Source organism: Mesoplodon bidens, assembly GCF_964165515.1.
Source record: "Mesoplodon bidens genome assembly, chromosome: 18".
Taxonomy (NCBI): Eukaryota; Metazoa; Chordata; class Mammalia; order Artiodactyla; family Ziphiidae; genus Mesoplodon; species Mesoplodon bidens.
The window spans coordinates 37,364,665-37,382,622 of record NC_138175.1 but is presented as its reverse complement, the minus strand read 5'-3'; the positions used below and the strand labels follow the sequence as shown (position 1 = coordinate 37,382,622).

At 40.0% G+C, this 17,958-nt stretch overlaps 1 protein-coding gene across 2 annotated transcripts in view; it reads right to left on the bottom strand.

The window, feature by feature from the left end:
* NETO2 (neuropilin and tolloid like 2) overlaps nt 1-7,841 on the bottom strand; it is a gene marked incomplete at both ends in the record, with an annotated part of 80,170 nt that extends 72,329 nt beyond the window's left edge. For both annotated transcript variants that reach the window (XM_081215769.1, XM_081215770.1), the window contains one exon: nt 7,808-7,841. In XM_081215769.1, the coding sequence (XP_081071895.1) occupies nt 7,808-7,841 (34 nt within the window). The remainder of the gene's footprint in view (nt 1-7,807) is intronic.
* Between the last annotated feature and the right edge of the window lie 10,117 nt (nt 7,842-17,958).

Here is a 17,958-nt window from a genome sequence, read left to right as displayed (position 1 = left end):
ATTTAAAAAATGATATATAAATAAGGCAAATTTGCACAATTAGGGACAGAAATATTTAGTGATAAATGTGGTGGTATAGTGGTGACTATTAATCATTCTAAATTCGGTATCATAAGAAACAGTTTTCGCTTAGTTGTATAACAGGATCTTTGTAAGTTGCTTGCTATAATCAGGCTGAGACAGTAAAACAAACTCTACTGATGCCAAACATTGGAATTATCTAGTACATGAAGCACTGCTGTCGTGCTCTGTTCTGTCCTTAATCCCAATCTATGTGCCACTTGTTCCCTTCTTTCTCTTACCAAAAGGGTCAATAATTTCTCAAATCCAGAAATACCTCACAATTTGAATTCAAAGACAATGTACCCAGGAAGGCACTAATTCTTTAAGGCAGAAATCCACGCCAAAATAAAAATTCTAAACTCCACAACCACAGAGTTTGGTTATGCAGAGAACTGCTTGTGATCTGATGCTTGAAAAAGGTACTGTCCACCACTTATGACCTCACCTCTGGTCCTGGAGTTTAATGTAGTGTAGTTTAATAACCAGTGTACAGATCTGACTTAAAAATGAAGGCTTAAATGATAAAGACAGGTGCTATTCAAGGTATTAAATACAAATCCTCCAAGCTACTCCTTTTAACCCTGAATCACTGTTATCAGAGTTCTCTACCGCAATCCTGTCCCCAGACCTTCCAGTTTAAGGCTGTACTTTCCAATCAACTAAAAATCAAGGTCAGGTTTATTCTTTCCAGTGTTACTTAATAGTGGAAACTCTGGCCAATGCAATAAATACTGGAAAGGAGACAAAATTATTATTTACAGACAATGTTATTTTAAAACCTAGAAGTCCCAAGAGAATTACTTGGAAAATGATTACACCTATTAAAGGAAGAGAGTAAGACCAAAATAAATTAAACAAACTAAGTAAATAAATTTAATACAATGGAGAAGTAATATGTTTTGGATAATAAAACAATGTAAAGTAACATTTCTTCCCAGTAAGTCATACAATATTTAATGATGTTTTAATAAAAATCTTAGTGTGTGTTTTTGGTACTTAAAATGCTTCTGATGGTCATCTTAAATACTTTTTTATATTGGCCAAGGAAAATATAAAAATAAAAGACTAAAATACATAAAAATAATATACTTACTATAAAGCTACAGTAATTATAAAATATAGCCACGGTAGAGGAAGAAATAGATGATCTGTCAACAAACATTACTAGCATCCACTGTATTTCAGGCAGTGAGTCAGTCCCTGGAACTACAATGAACCAAGAAGACATGGTCCTTATTCTCAAGGGGCCTTTAGATAAGAAAAAGCTCAGAAACAGACATACATATCCCAGAATTTATTAAAATATATGTGATATTTGAAACACTTGGTGAGAAGACAGTTTTAATAAATGGTTCTGGGATAACTTGTTAATTATTTAGAAAAAAAAAGTAGGTCCCTACTTCAAGCTATCAATAAGTAGGAAAATAAATAGCAGATTGAAAAAAAGATGAATTATATTTATACTTTTGGGAGAACACCTTCATTTACAAAAGACAGGAACATAAATAAAAACTACAAACAGATGGGATAAAAGATTATGCCACCAGGAAAATGTGCCCCCAAAATGCAGAAATTCTGCCTTACTAATATTAAAAAAAATGTAGATTCTAGTGTTGGTCAGGATATAGGAAACTGACTTATTCTGCCACTGGATTGTAAACTGGCACAGCTTTTGGGAGGTTAATCTGGTAATATATATCAAGGCTTAAAAATGTACAAATCCTACTCAGCAGTTCTTCCAGATTTGAGAAATGAATCATTGGGACAGTAGTTCTCAAACTTTAGTGTGCATCATGTTCATCTGGAGGGCTTATTAAAACAGACTTGGAGCGGGGGGTTGCTTCCAGAGATTTTGATCCAGTAGGTCTGGGGTGGGGCTTGAAAACTTGCATTTTAACAAATTCCCTAGTGATGCTGAAGCTGTTGGCCCTGGCACAACACTTTGAAGACCACTGCCAACAGGAGAGTGACAGTACACTGAAAGAAATAGAAAGAAGTTGCCTGTTTTCTCCTTTGGTGACAGTAGGAGCAAGTGTGGGCCAAGATGGATGGGGCGGGGCAGAGGGTGGGCACAAGGAGTTGCTGAGTTGATTTTGGAAATGTTGGTGAATGCTCTACTACATACATGTATGTATATGTGTGTGTATTCTCATAACGTCCCTACAAATACCTCTTGTTTCTGAACATCTGCACTTGCCACGGACCTCCCGCTGCTTCTACAAAATAACGTTCACACTGTTAAAAACCTGCTTTTTCTAGGAACTCTCCCAAGATTAATTTTATTAGACAGCATTCATACTTTTCACTTCTGTAACTATTCACTAGCTCTCTATCTCTGTATGGTTTTGTTTCTTTCACTGATTTCGCACACTCCTATTATGTTAGCATAAGGTTTGGCATGAGTAATAAAAAACCCAAACTGGTAGTTTAAACAAGATAGAGTATATTTCTCTGTCAAGTAAACAAACTGTGCAGCTAAGTAGTCAAGGGCTAGAGTGGAGGCTATACCATTACTAGGGACCTAAGCTCCTTCTGTCTTATTGCTCAGTTGTGCATGACTTTCATTTCCAGGGTCATCTTATGGTCCAATATAGATGCTAGAGTGCCAGGTTGCATATCTTCTTTACAGCTACCATGTCTGCATTACAGTCAGCAAGAATGAAGAAATGACACAGGGCATTCCTCCTTCCTTTAAAAACATTTGCCCAGAATCCACAATGATCTCAAAATAAAAATTTTAACTGAACAAACAGATACACCATCACTTCCCCAAAGTTGAACCCACATCTAACTGGTCAGACTTATTTAGTCACACGGCCACACTTAATCCTAAGGAAAGCTGGAAAATCTAGTATTTATTTTGGGTGATTGGTGCTTAGTTAAAATTCAGAGAATCACTGAAAGGTAAAATGGATACTGGAAGGAAACTGGCTATTTCTGCCGCAGTCCCCTATAGCCTACTCTGTCTCCAGCAGCCAGAGATCCTTTCAAAACATAAATCAGATCACATCACAGCCTTTCATAAAATCTTCCAACAGAGTCCCATTACATCTAGAATAAATCCATACTCCTTATTCTGACTTCAGAGTTCCTATGTGATGTGGCACCTGACCGTCTATGGCTACACAGGTCTTCTTCCCATTACTTCAACACACCAAGCTAATTCTAGCCGTAGGGACTAGTTATTCCTTCTGCCTAGACTCTCTCTGCATGGCTGGTTCCTTCCTGTTATTCAGGCCTTCTGAGGCCTCTCTGACTGCTAAAGAAGCTCTTCTTCATCCTGTTTTATTATACAAATAATCTTTTAATTATTACTTATATTACCTGCTATTTTCTTGCTTATTATCTGTCTCTTCCTACTAGAAAGAGGGACTTGTCTCTCTGATCCACTGATGCATCTCTAGCGACTAGAAGACTGGCTGGTCCATAATAGCACTCAACAAAAATTAGATGAATACATGAAGTGACTAAGCAAAATCCTGATTATATTTTCTTTGTAACTATAACGTATAGTACAGAGCCCCACTAACAAATTAACAAGCACACGTCTTGGTTAACAGCAGGCACAGAGATGACCCAGCTTATTTGAGCATAAATCAGGGGACAGAAAAAGAATTGATTTTTTTTTCCTTTTCAGATATGCTACTACTCTTACTTTTCTCAAGCTGACTCAATTTACTTTTGTTAGTAATTCAATGTACCTCTTTCTAAGCTTTCCTATTTTTAGCATCTAAGCAGTAAACATAAGGTTTGGTAAACCTATCATGAGCCTCCATAATTTAAGAACCTCCTAACTGGTCTCCCTGCTCCTATTTTCTATAATGAAAGCAAGATGGAGTTCAATTAGAGTCCATATACTACTCGAAGTAGTAGTAACTGTTTTCCATTAGCTACGTTCCAAAGAACAGAAAAGTACCCTAACTTAATCAAACTCAATTTTACTTTGTAGTTAAGAAAGGAGATGGATCTTGGTGAACTTTGGGATCACTCCACCCTCCACGTGCTAATCACATTGCCAATCACTTATAAGAAAGAGTAACTGCAGAAGTGCTTTCTCTTTCCTGCAGAATGTGACAACCTTCTTGTTAGTCAAATGCTCTTGAGGTGGCAGTTTTGTATGCTCTAATTATACAGGAATCCTCAGACATCCACAACAACTACCATCAGACTTTAACACAACCAGGTCACATTTTGAAGAGTATTTGATATCTTCTCACCCGCTAAGGCTATAATTTCCAATATATTACTCTAGGCATATTTAAACCAACATGTTTTAATGTCATTTTGACTAGGACGAATTGAACTTTCAGATTAGTACACCCTGTAATTTTGTGAAGATGCTAAAAAGTGTTAGTTCTTTGGGGGCCACTCTGATGAGCAACTGAGAGGGTGAGGGCCCTCAGCAATCAGAGCAACCTTGTTCTTATCTGTTCTTTGTTTAGTTTTTAAGTACCCACTCATAAGAGTTCCTCTGAGGGAGTTCTGTTAAGGGAAGTTTGGAAACCCACTGGATTAGATCACCTTTTAGGATTCCCCTTTCTAGCTCAAACACCACAATAACTAGGATCTCAAAGGGTCCCAGGGACACATTAAAAAAAAACCCAAAACCAACAGGGACTTCCCTGGAGGTCCAGTGGTTAAGACTCCACGCTCCCAATGCAGGGGGCATGGGTTCGATCCCTGGTCAGGGAACTAAGATCCCGCATGCCGCAGGCAAAAAAAAAAAAAAAAAAAATTACTCTGCAGGATCATAAATTTTAAAATGACAGGAGATTGTGCTGAATGGGTAGTAACCAAGAGCAGAACTTGGATTAGTTTTTAGAATTTTAGATATGAACTTTACTTATAGTTTATTTTTTCTATCTTATTCCTAAAAGGACTGAAAATGGCTTTGATTTGAACTTGTTTTGTAATGCACATGTACGTGTATTACAGGGCTGCATGTTTTTCCTAAAACGTGAGTTTAGTTTCAAAACACAGATAACTTTCCAACTGTCAGTATTAAAATATTTTCTCCAACTCGGGGGAAAAAGTCAAAAAGTTAATTTTTCCCAAGGCTATGTTTAAAAACTTCCCTATTAAAGGGATAACTTCTCATTATGGTACTTATTTCTGTATGGTTTAATTTCTTGTAAGAGGCTTAAGGATGAAGGACAGGAGTTAATATTTGTCACAGTCTCAGATAAGATTTTTAAAATATAGTGCCAAAGGATTGTTATGCACTGTAACACCATAAATTTAACCACAGTTTATACAGATTTAAATGTAACTGCGTCTAATAGGATTCTCCTGAAGCAAGTGTGCAGAATGAATACGAACAGTGAAAAACGGGTTTATAAAACTAATGTAATATTTTCATGTGTCTATGATACTTAACTTTGATAGAAGGCAAATCAAATTTTATAAGACCTGGAGTGATCATAAACAGTTAAAAGTGAATTATTCAGATTTAACAATATATGAAAAGTTTAAAAGCCCAGCAGAGTTATCCTTTTGTTCTCACTGCTGGAAGTAAAACAAAGAATCAATGGCATCTTAAAGTTACCTTCTACTTAAAATTTCACACAGTCATTATAGCTGATTTGTTTTAGTAGCAACTGACCATAATATTCCAAAGAAGGCTTTTGGTAGGTAATATCCATAATTATGTAAATGTTAAATAACTGCTTCTGATAAGAACCTCTTCAATGTTGAAACAATTTACACCTTACAGGATATTTAAGGGCTACTTTTTCATGCACTGGTGGACACAATGAATGGTAGCACTGGGAAAAGCCAATATTTTTTAAAAGGTAATTTTAAAAAATTAAAGATGCCAATGTTTATGTAGGTAACAAATGCATTTGGTTTTAAAAAAAATCAAGTGATACAAATGGGTGTGCAGTGAAACAGAAGTCTTCCCTTTACTCTTGTTTCTCAGTCTCCCAGATCCCTTTCTCAGAATCAACTTTTGTTAATTTCTTGAATCTTTCCAGACCAATTCCCCATATTTATAAGCACATATACATAAACTTTAGAAGACTTAAAAATAGCTGGCTTTCTCTCTAGTAAGCTTAACAGCAACAAGTTCGCTTGAGCTTTAAAAATACACCAGCATGTAAAAATAGTGTAGGTTGGGTAAAATTAAAAAAAGAAAAGCCAGATACTACATTGTTTTCACTGTAGCTCTCTGCCATCAACCACAGAATCCTTTCCTGAAAGGTGCAACAACTAAATTCTTCACCACGGTGGCCAGAGAGGGCAGTGTGTACCAACGACAAAGGCAAAGGCAGAAAAGCTGCAAAACCCTTCACCGTTCCAGGAGTATCAGAGATTCCGTCCTATCCAGCTCAGTTTCAAGTTCTGCAGGTAAAGCTGTATAATAGATCTACGTGATTTCTCCCCAGAGGGGGCTACTCAGATGGAATGTCATTATTATTGAACACCCTGAGGCAAAGAGGACAACGAAGCAATTCAGATAAGGAGCACTATCAGAAACCCTGCTATGCATAGAATTTATTTTGAAAAAGTAAAACAAAATCTTAATTTCCAAGGAATGGCGATATAAATTGAGAGTTACAGAAAGGAAAGACTACAGAAATTGATTTCAGAGATATAAAATTTTAATACAATGAGGAAATCATTAATAATTTATGGGGTGACTGCGAAACAATCACCAGATAGAAAGTCTTAGATTACCTTAGTACAAACTGTACATATAAGTATACAGTGGGTAGTTAAATTGCTGAAATCTCAGTTATGAATTTAGGAATATCTGAACAGTAGATAATTTGTGCAATTAAAATTTAAAGCAAAATTATACAGAATTTTCCAGTAAAACAAATTTGAAAAGTGTTAATATGGAGTGGGAAAAAACCCAACATTTTTCACTGTACAAATATCAAGATGCAATGAAAAGCGCTAATCAATGCCTTAACTCCTTACCCAATATTTAAAAACGGGAATATTTCATAACATTACAAATACACAGCTATTCAGTTTTCAATCGAAGTCAGTAGCGGAAAAGGGAAGCCCTTTATTGGTGTGGTGATTTTCCTCCGAGGACCGAAAACAGGATTTATTCAGTCCGATTTTCAGAAACAACTTTGTATCACCATCTTAATTATCTATGTATATAAATTTTAATCTAAAATTAACACCTCCTGGAAAATGCAAGCTTTGTGTACTTGGCAAGCCGACTGTTTTAATTCCCGGTTCAACAAATCATAAAGAACCAGACACCGGCGGCAGGGTATCCTGAGGTCCCGGGAAGCGCCAAGGCACAGCCCCGAGCAGCGGCGCCCGCAGTGGTGCCGCAGCCTCCGCGGCCGCAGCAGGTGGGACCCGGCCGGCGGGCCACCGCGGGGCTTTTCAAGAACAGCTCCGCGACGCCTCAGCTGGTGTTTTTATTGTTTGCTCGGAATGACTTTGTTACTAATGCTGAAAAAGAGCGGCCTACGCTCCACTCACACAAACCCCACAACTTTGCAAAGCGATGTGCGGAATTCCGAGGAAGAGGCGCGAGGGCACAGCTCGGAGGGCCGGCCGAGCCGCCGTGTCCCGTTGAGCTCCCCGGTTCCCCCGCCACGGCACGCAGAAGGCTGGGGAGAAGCGCTCGGGGAGCGAGTCGATCCCGGCTGGAGCGGGGGCTCCGCGATCCGCTCGCGCCAGACAAAGGGGCGCGTCGGACGCCCGGCGCCGGGCAGGGACACGAAGACGCCGGCTTCGCCCGCAGGGGGCGCCGTCCGCAGCTCTGGGCGCTTACCTTTGAGGACCGAGCAGAGCTGCTCCAGGGCCATGTTCCCGAGCTGCCCGGCTCTTCGCGAGGGGCCGAGGCGGCGACGAAGAGGCGGCGGCGGAGGAAGCGCGGCGCTTACGGCTCAGCGCGGCAGCAGCCCCGCTCCGTCCCCATCGCCCGCCACCAGGTTGCTACCCGCAGGGTAGGACTCAGGTCCTGCGGCCCGCCATGCCCGAGCCTCCTGGCGGGCTCTCGCGCTGTCCCAGCCCCCCGACGGGCGCCGCCTCCTGCTCCGCGGCACTCCGTCCCATTGACCGCCTCGCTGCCGGGGAGCGCGGATGCAAGGGACCGGACCTACGCGGGCCCGTCCGCCTGCGGCCGCGGCGCAGGCCCCGCTGAAGTGGCGGGCGCGGCGAGCCCACGCTCATTTAAGCAGAGAGCGTTAGCGCCGCGTGCCGGCCGCACCGCCGGCGCGTATGTGCCCGCCCCGCGCCCCCGCCCGCGTGCCCCTCGCAACCCTCCCGGCCAATCGCCTGGCGAGCCCGCCCGCGGCCTCGCACCCTGGGTGGGCGGTGCTCCCCGCTGGCGACCGTTGTGTTGGGGGCGGGGCGAGAAGGTTCGGGGCACCACCCTCTCGCCCGCGCTCCGAGAGGCCGGCGCAGAGGGAGGGACCGGTCTACGCCTCGCAGCCCCGGGCCGCGGGGTGAGCGGGTCCGAGCCCTCGAGGCCTGCCGCCCGAGGGAGGGCTGGGGCCCGCCGCCCACCCGGTTCGGCGGCCCTAGTCCGCCTGCCCACCTCCGTCCGCCCTCGTAGACGGAAGGGGGGCACCGATCCCATAGCCTCTTAAGACCTCAATTCAAGGTCAAAACTCCGCTCTGCTCAGCCCTTCTTTACTACCTGCCTCGGCAGGGGGCGCGGATCTGGGCGGGGCTCAGGACAGAGCGGGTCTGTTTAGCGCCAAGGGAGTTAACCTAACGGTAATGATTACTAACATATACGCCGCTTCCCAGATTGCCAGGCACAGCAACAAACACTTTCTATATCAATTCTGTAATCCTCGATTCACTTCCTGCAGGATAGGTACTGTTGGAGGATGGGAAAAAGGAGGCCGGGAAGGTTAAGTCATTTGTCCAGAGCCACGCAGCGAAAGAGGGAGGCACGGCTGTAAACCCAAGAAATCTGCCTCCAGAGACTGCCCTCTTTACCACCAAGCCATGCTGATTGGGTCGCCTGACTCCGCTGATAGCAAATCTCCAAATTTGCAAACAACTGCATAGTATGTGGTATTCTGTTTTATTTTCTCCATAGTGATTATCACGCTCTGAAATCACCTTGCCTATCTACTTGTTTATTTGTTCATCACCTGTATCTCATTTACCCCCACTCTATTAAAATATAAGTTGCTTGAGGGCAAGGAGGCTACATTCATATATCCCCTCAACACATACTTATTGAGCATTAATTATGTGCAGAAAACAGTGATAGGTGCTGGGGAAATATCCGTGATTAAGGCCCTATCATAACAGAATATTTATGCCTGTATCTGACACATACTAGGAACTCCATAAATATTTGTCTAAAAAAGTTAAGGACAATTTGCAGCAACTGAAAATATCTCTTTCCTTCTATCCCTCCAAAAGTAAGTATTAACAAGGTTTGCAAGTGAAAACATATTTAACATCAAATAATATTAAGGTATTTAGCCCTTTACCATGTGCTGTGGAAGGTATACGAGATGTGTATGAGGAAAATAACCTACAGTTAAATTGAGATTGCACACGAGAACCAACTAGTAAATAAAACGTTTAAGAGGCTTTTCCACAGATATAATAAAGTGACTTATTGGGAGACCAGGACAGTATTATCATTATTAAATCTAAGTCACAGACAATGGTGGACAAAAAGAATTGGGAGGAAGGAGCCCTCTCAGCTTCTGGAATAATGGTTCTTAATGCATAATCGTTGACTGAAGGAAGAATCCATGTGTATATGATGTCATCGGAGAATGCTTCATGAAGGAGGTGACACACAAAGAATGAAAAGGCTGTGGATGCCAAGTGGAGAGGAGAGAGGAGAAGAGCTTTCACATCAGGCAAGGAGCAGGGGTGAGCCTCACATTTGGGGCAAGTGTTGTGCCTGGTAGTGAAGATAAAGTTGAATATGGTGGGTTTTGACTATGGAGATTCTTGCTTGCTTGCTAGGCGAAGGAGTTTGTACTTGACTCAGGAGGCTAGAGGCAGTTTTTTTTGTTTGTTTTTTTGCGGTACACGGGCCTCTCACTGCTGTGGCCTCTCCCGTTGTGGAGCACAGGCTCCAGACGCGCAGGCTCAGCGGCCATGGCTCACGGGCCCAGCCGCTCCGCGGCATGTGGGATCTTCCCGGACCGGGGCACGAACCCGCGTCCCCTGCATCGGCAGGCGGACTCTCAACCACTGCGCCATCAGGGAAGCCCTAGAGGCAGTTTTTAATAGTGGAGCAATGGAGTTCTGGAAACATTAATCTGGCACTTGAGTTGATACAGTAAAAGGGGAGAGATTAGAGCAACCGTACTGACAAAGTATATACAAAGAACTGTTTCATTTAGCCTAGTACCTCTTATGGTAGTACCATTTTGGTGAAACCTAAGAAGTCTTTTCTCTAGTATGTTGGCTGGGGAGTAGATTCCCAAGGAGTGGATTGGGACTGTTCATTCTGTGGCTCCCTTTTAAGACACCTATCTTTTGGATGTACTAGTGTAATTGTAGTAGATTTTCCAAGGAATGTGGTAAAGCACAGATAATAGCTGAGACTACTGTGTGGCCATATGCTGACTAAATCAAAAGAAAAGCAGTTTGCATCTCTCTCAGCTGGGGAGTTCTGTATTTGAAATATTATTTCCCTGGAAGACCACCCAGTAGTATCCAGTCTGTTCCCAGATTACCTGCCAGTGCCCAGGTGATTGAGGACTGCTTTCATTGTTCCCTGCCTGATCTTCCAGGCATAGGTATAGCCTCTCTCTCCAACTCCTCACAGATCATTCCTGTAGTTTACATTTCATTTTCTCTGACCAAGTCTTCTGTAGCACTTGAATGGTGTTGTGGAGCATTGACTTACTTAAAAAATGCTGAATTTTATCTCAGTGTTTATGTACCAAACAGATTTTTGTTGTCTCTCTTTTTTGCTGGAGTTTGGGAGTTCTAACATTTTATTAAATGATAGCCTAGAAAGGCAGGTTATGTTTAGAGATTGTTACGGACTGAATGTTTCCCTCAAAATTCATGTGTTGAAGTTTTAACCCCTAGTGTGCCTGTATTGGAGATGAGGCCTCTAAAGTTAAATGAAGTCATAAGGGTGGGACCCTGACCTGATAGGATTAGTTTCTTATAACAAGAGACAGCAGAAAGCACAAGCATGAAGGAAATGCCGTGTGAGGACCTGATGAGAAGGCACCTGCCTGCAAGCTAGGAAGAGTGCTCTCACTAGAAACCACATTGGCTGAAGCCTTAATCAGGGACTTCCAGCCTCCAGAACTGTGAGAAAATAAATGTTGCTTCAGTCACCCAGTCCATGACATTTTGTTATGGCAGTTTGAGCAGACTAATACAGAGATATAACATAACTAAGGAAAATATAGGAATTGACACATAACCAAACTGATATTAGAAAATCTATTTGTAGTAAAAAAAAAAATAGGGGTCTCATTCTGCTTTTCTTACAGTGTGCAGATATGGCTACAATGATGGCGAAGTTTAGTGAAAAGCAAAATCATACAGGATCTCAGTGTATGAAGATTTCAGTGTCATACAACTGTGGGGATTTTTTTAGGGAAGGAAAAGAGGAAACTTTAAAATTTTTTATTAGTTCATTGAATTAGTTGGCCTGGGTTCTCATAACTAGATATCACAGACTGGATGGCTTAAACGATAGAAATTTATTTTCTCACAGTTCTGGAGGCTAGAAGTCCAAAATCAGGGTGCCAATAGGATTGGTTTCTGGCGAGACCTCTCTTCCTGGCTTGCAGATGGCAAGCTTCTTGCTGTGTCTTCACATGGCCCTTCCTCTGTGCACCAAAAACTCCTCATGTCTCTTCCTCTTCTTATAAGGACACTAGTCAGATTGTGTTAAGGTCCTACTCTTATAATCTCATTTAACCTTAATTACATCCTTAAAGGCTCTATCTCCAAACACAGTCACATTGTGGGTTAGAGCTTCAACGTATGGATTTGTGGGGGGAGGGACACAGTTCAGTCCATACACTCATGAACCAAAATTATCCCTGTGCTAATGATATTGAAGAAGACTTGTCTCCAGGGAGTCAAAACTGGTCCTTTCAGTAACAATGTCACCTAAACTTGTTTCCAAATTTCTGCCTAGTATAATTCCAAAGCAAGAAAAATTTTAAGAAATATTACCTTCTACCAGTACTTAAGTATTTCAACTTTATCAGGAAAATTTCTAGTCATCCAGTTACTTTCATTTCAATGTGAAAAACTGAGAAAGGTCCTAATTATATATTTTAGAATAATGTTGCTAACATATATGGTATCTTTCTCTTAAAAGCCCAAATCCCATTTTGAAGGATCTGTTTATGTTTAAACCTGTTTACTAAAACCGAAACAAATGCAAGTTTATTGGAACAGTAATAGGTGTGTAGTGATATATTTTCATGGTTTTAATATTCATTTCCCTAATGGCAAATGATGTTGAGAACTTTTCATGAGCTTAGTTGCTATTCATATATCTTCTTTAGTGAAGTGTCCAAGTTCTTGCTCGCTTTTAAATTGGGTTACTGTTTAGTTTTGAGAGTTCTTTATACATTCTGGATATAAGTCCATTGTTGAATATGTGATTTGCAAAGATTTCCATTGCATATGTAGCTTGTCTGTTCATTCTCTTGAAAGTGTTTTTGGCAAAGAAAGTGTTTTTAAATTTAGATTTTTTTCTTTTATCTAAAATCTTTTTTAGATTTTTTGATATTATTTCTAAGAACTCTTTGCCTTACTCCAGTTCATGAGTATATTCTCATGTTTCCTTCTAAAAATTTGATAGTTTTATGTTTTACATTTAAGGTTATGATCCATTTTGAATTAATTATTGTATGAGGTGTGAGGTTTAGGTCAAGGTTCATTTTTTTCTTTGCATAGGGATGACCAAATAGTTTAACACTATTTATCTCAAAGACCACCTTCCACTGAATCACTTTTACACTTTTGTCAAAGATCAAATAGCTATATTTGTGTGGGATAATTTTTGGACTTTCTATTTTGTTCCATTGATCTATGTGTCTATCTTTTTCCAGTACCACATTATCCTGATTATTATAGCTTTATAATAAGTCTTAAAATCAGGTAGTTTGACCTCCAACTTTGCCACCTTTTCCAAAATTATTTTAAGCTATTCTAGTTCCTTTACTCTTTCATATGAATTTTCTAATAATCTTGTCTATGTCCACAAAAAATACTGCTGGGATTTTGATAGGGATGTTATTAAATCTATAGGTCATTTTGGGGAGTGTTGACATCTTTACTAGATTGGATCTTCCAATCCATGAACACAGTGTCTTTACTTTTAAGTCTTCCTTTATTTCTTTCATCGCTATTTTATAGTTTTTGGCATACAGATCCTATGCATGCTTTGTTGTATTTATATGTAAGAAATTCATTTTTGGGGTCTATTTTAAGTGGTATTTAAAAAAATTTCAATTTCCAATTGCTCATTGCATTTATATAGAAATATGATTGATTTTTTTGTGTTCACCTTTTATTCTGCTGAACTTGCTGAATTCACTTAGTTCTAGGAAGTTTTGTGTGTGTGTATAGATTTTCTAGACTATTATGTCATGTACTAATAGGGATAGTTTTATTTCTTCCTTTCTAATCTGTATGCCTTTTATTTCCTTTTCTTGGGTTATTACTTTAATTAAGATTTCCAGCACAACATTGTAAATCAACTATATTTCAATAAAAAATTTTTAAAAAGGGATTTCCCTGGTGGCGCAGTGGTTAAGAATCCGCCTGCCAATGCAGGGGACACGGGTTTGATCCCCGGTCCAGGAAGATCCCACATGCTGCAGAGCAACTAAGCCAGTGCACCACAGCTACTGAACCTGCGCTCTAGAGCCCGTGAGCCACAACTACTGAGCCCACGCGCCACAACTACTGAAGCCCATGTGCTCTAGGGCCCGTGTGCCACAACTACTGAGCCCACATGCTGCTACTACTGAAACCCATGTGCCTAGAGCCTGTGCTCTGCCACAAGAGAAACCACCGCAATGAGAAGCCTGTGCACCACAACAAAGAGTAGCCTTTGCTCGCTGCAATTAGAGAGAGCCTGCGTGCAGCAATGAAGACCAACGCAGCCAAAATAAATTAAAAAAAAATTTTTTAATTAAAAAAAGATCCTGTATTAAAACAGATCTAGGGGTTTCCCTGGTGGTGCAGTGGTTAAGAATCCGCCTGTCCTGAATGCAGGGGACACGGGTTGGAGCCTGGGGCCGGGAAGATCCCACATGTCACAGAGCAACAAAGCCCATGCACCACAACTACTGAGCCTGCACTCCAGAGCCCGCGAGCCACAACTACTGAAGCCCCTATGCCTAGAGCCCGTGCTCTGCAAGAAGAGAAGCCACCGCAATGAGAAGCCCATGCACCACAATGAAGAGTAGCCCTTGCTCACCGCAACTATAGAGAAAGCCTGCATGCAGCAACAAAGACCCAATGCAGCCAAAATTAATTAATTAATTAATTTAAAAAACCCAGATCTAAAAAAAATTTTCCAGTACTATGTTGAAAATTATCAGTGGGGGAAATCATTCAGTCTCTCATCATTAAGTATGTATCAATATTAGCTGTAGTTTTTTATTTTTATTAATGCCCTTTATTAGGTTAAGGAAGTTCTATTTATAGTTTGCTTAGTTTTTTTTGGTGGTGTTGTTTTTGTTTTAAAATTAGGAGCGGATGTTAGATTTCGTCAAATTATTTTTCTGTGTCTATTGAAAGGATAAGATGGTTTTTCTGACTTAATAGTATGATAAATTATATTGCTTTTTTCCCCCCTCAAATAGTGAACTAGTTTTGCATTCTGGGATGAAACACACTTGGTAATGGTATATTATCTTTTTATATATTTTTGCATACAATTTGCTAATGTTTTGTTGAGGATTTTTGTATCTGTGTCATGAGGGATATTGGCCTGTAGTTTTATTTTCTTGCAATGTCTTTGTTTTTGGCATTAGGGAAATATTGACCTTATAAAAGGAGTTGTGAGATATTCCTTCCTCTTCCTTTTCTTCAAGATACTGTGTAGAATAGGTATTATTTCTTAGATATTTGTAAAATTTGCCAGTGAAACCGTGTGTTCCACTGAGTTTTCTTTTGTGGAAGGTTTGTTTTTTAATATAAAAATGTAACTTTTAAAAATAGATATGGTGTTTATTGATTTCCGCTTGGGTGTGTTTTGGTAGTTTATATCTTTTAAGGAATTGATCCATTTAATCTACTTTATTGAATTCATGGGCATACTAGTTCCTAGTATTTTTTTTTATTATTATGTCTTTAATGTCTGTGGGGTCAGTAGTGATGTCTTCTCTTTCATTCATTATATTGGTTATTTATGTCTATTCCTTTTTTCTCCTGGTCAAAGGTGTAGCAATATTATTGATCTTTTCAAACAACCACCTTTTTATTTCATTGATTTCTGCTCTAATCATTTCCTTCTATCTTCTGTTTGCTTTAGATTTAATTTAATCTTTTTTTTTCTAATTTATTAAGGTGGAAACTTAGGTTACTGATTTTAAATCTTTTTTCTTTGTTAATATATGCATTTAATGCTATACATTTCCCTTTAAGCACTGCTTTCTCTGTCTCCTACAAATTTTATGTTGTATTTTATTTTTATTTGGTTAAAATTTTTTTAAGTTTCCTCTGAGACTTCCTCATTGACTCCACGGTTATTTTAAAGTGAATTAATTTCCAAATGTTTTGGTATTTTCCAGGTATGTTTCTAGTTTAGTTCAATCTTAGTCTGAAGACTTATGTTGTATTTTTATTTTTATTTGGTTAAAAGTATTTTAAAATTTCCTTTGAGACTTCCTCGTTAGTCCCATGGTTATTTTAAAGTGCATTAATTTCTAGATATTTGGGTGTTTTCTCAAGTTTAGTTCAGTTTTAGTCTGAGGATCTTTGTATAATTTCTATTCTTTTAAATTTGGTGAGGTTTGTTTTATAGCCCAGATAAATGTCTCTTTTACTGAATGTTCCACGTGCACTTAAGACAACTCTGTGTTTTGCTGTTGTTGGTTGAAGTGTTTTATAAGTATCCATTAGGTTAAGTTGATTGGTAGTGCTTTTCAGGTCATCTCTAAGTTTTCTGATTTTCCACTTTTTCTATCAATCACTGTAGAAGAGTGTTGACATTTCCAACCTAAATCATAGTGTGTCTCTTTCTCCTTACAGGTCTGTTTTGCCTTATGTATTTAGTTTATACACATTTAGGATTTTTATGTCGAGGAGTGGAATGAACTTAGTTGAGTCTGCTCTCTTTAGCTGAGGCAGTCCCCAAAGGGGGCTGACAGGCAACTATTGAAGGAACTCCCAGAAATTAGGATAATAAATCCTTTATTTTTGAAGGAGGATCTGGACATTATAGCATCTACCAGAGAAGTAATGAGGTTTTCTGTTTGAATCTGTTTTAGTGATGTCTTCATAGGAATTGGTCTATTTTGTTAAACTTTCAAATTCCTTGGTATAAAATTGTTAACATCTTTTTTTTTTTTTTTTTTTTGGTACGCGGGCCTCTCACTGTTGTGGCCTCTCCCGTTGTGGAGCACAGGCTCTGGACGCGCAGGCTCAGCAGCCATGGCTCACGGGCCCAGCCGCTCCGCGGCATGTGGGATCTTCCCAGACCGGGGCACGAACCCATATCCCCTGCATCGGCAGGCGGACTCTCAACCACTGCGCCACCAGGGAAGCCCCCTATTTTTGTTTTAATGTATACTTTATCTGTAGTTATATCTCCTTTTTCACTTCTGATACTGGTTATTTGTGCCTGTTTTGTTTTTCTTGATAGAGGCTCTTGGGGCAGCCTATAGCCAATAACTGATGAAGTGGGGGTGTAAAGGCCCAGCCTTCTTACCCTAACTTAGGACAGGTTAGGAGATAGAAAAGGTCATCCTATCTCAAAACTCACTGTAGGGTTGTAAGAGGCATTCTGTTAAGAATGCATCACAACTTGATTTCTGCCTCTGCCCAGTCTTGCTTCCTTCCTTTCTTCTGTACAGGTGTTGATCAAGAGCACCCCCTAATCTATTATCTATTTTATTAGTCTTTTAAAATAACTGGCTAGGTGATGTAAAGCTAGGCTGCAAGTCATCACAAGGGCTGGTTAACTTTAGTTCACTTTTATACTGAGGAGTTGGCCTTAAGTATCCTAGCGTAATCCTCAGTAAGGTCTCTTGGACACAGTCCAAATTTTTGAGTTTCTTAAGTAGTAGTTCTAGCTATTTGTAAAGATTAATATTTCCTGACTTTTATCCTTTCTTAGAGATGTTCTAAAGAACAAAAGGAAAATTATTTTTTAAAATTAAAAAATGTATTTATTTATTTATTGATGGCTGCATTGGGTCTTTGTTGTTATGCGCAGGCTTTCTCTAGTTGCAGCAAGTGGGGGTTGCTCTTTGTCGTGGTGCATGGGCTTCTCATTGTGGTGGCTTCTCTTGCTGCGGAGCATGGGCTCTAGGTCCGTGGGCTTCAGTAGTTGTGGCACACAGGCTCAGTAGTTGTGGCTCATGGGCTCTAGGGCACAGGCTCAGTAGTTGTGGCGCACGGGCTTAGTTGCTCCATGGCATGTGTGATCTTCCTGGACCAGGGCTCGAACCAGTGTTCCCTGCATTGGCAGGTGGATTCTTAACCACTGCACCACCAAGGAAGTTGAGGAAAATTATTTTTTAAAACATGGAATAAAGCTCATTTTTTTGCAATTACCGTATGAATTCACTGGACCCTTGTATAAATCTAAGATATCTTAATTTACCTTGGTGATCTTATTTTTAGTAATAACTAAAATTTATTTAGTTACTTAATCTTAGTAATCTTGGTGATCTTATTTTTCCTATATCTCAAAACATTTTGCAATAGGATTTCTCTGCTTGAAAAGGCTGCATCTATGATGCCAAGATTGTTTTTACCTTTGATGGTTTAGTA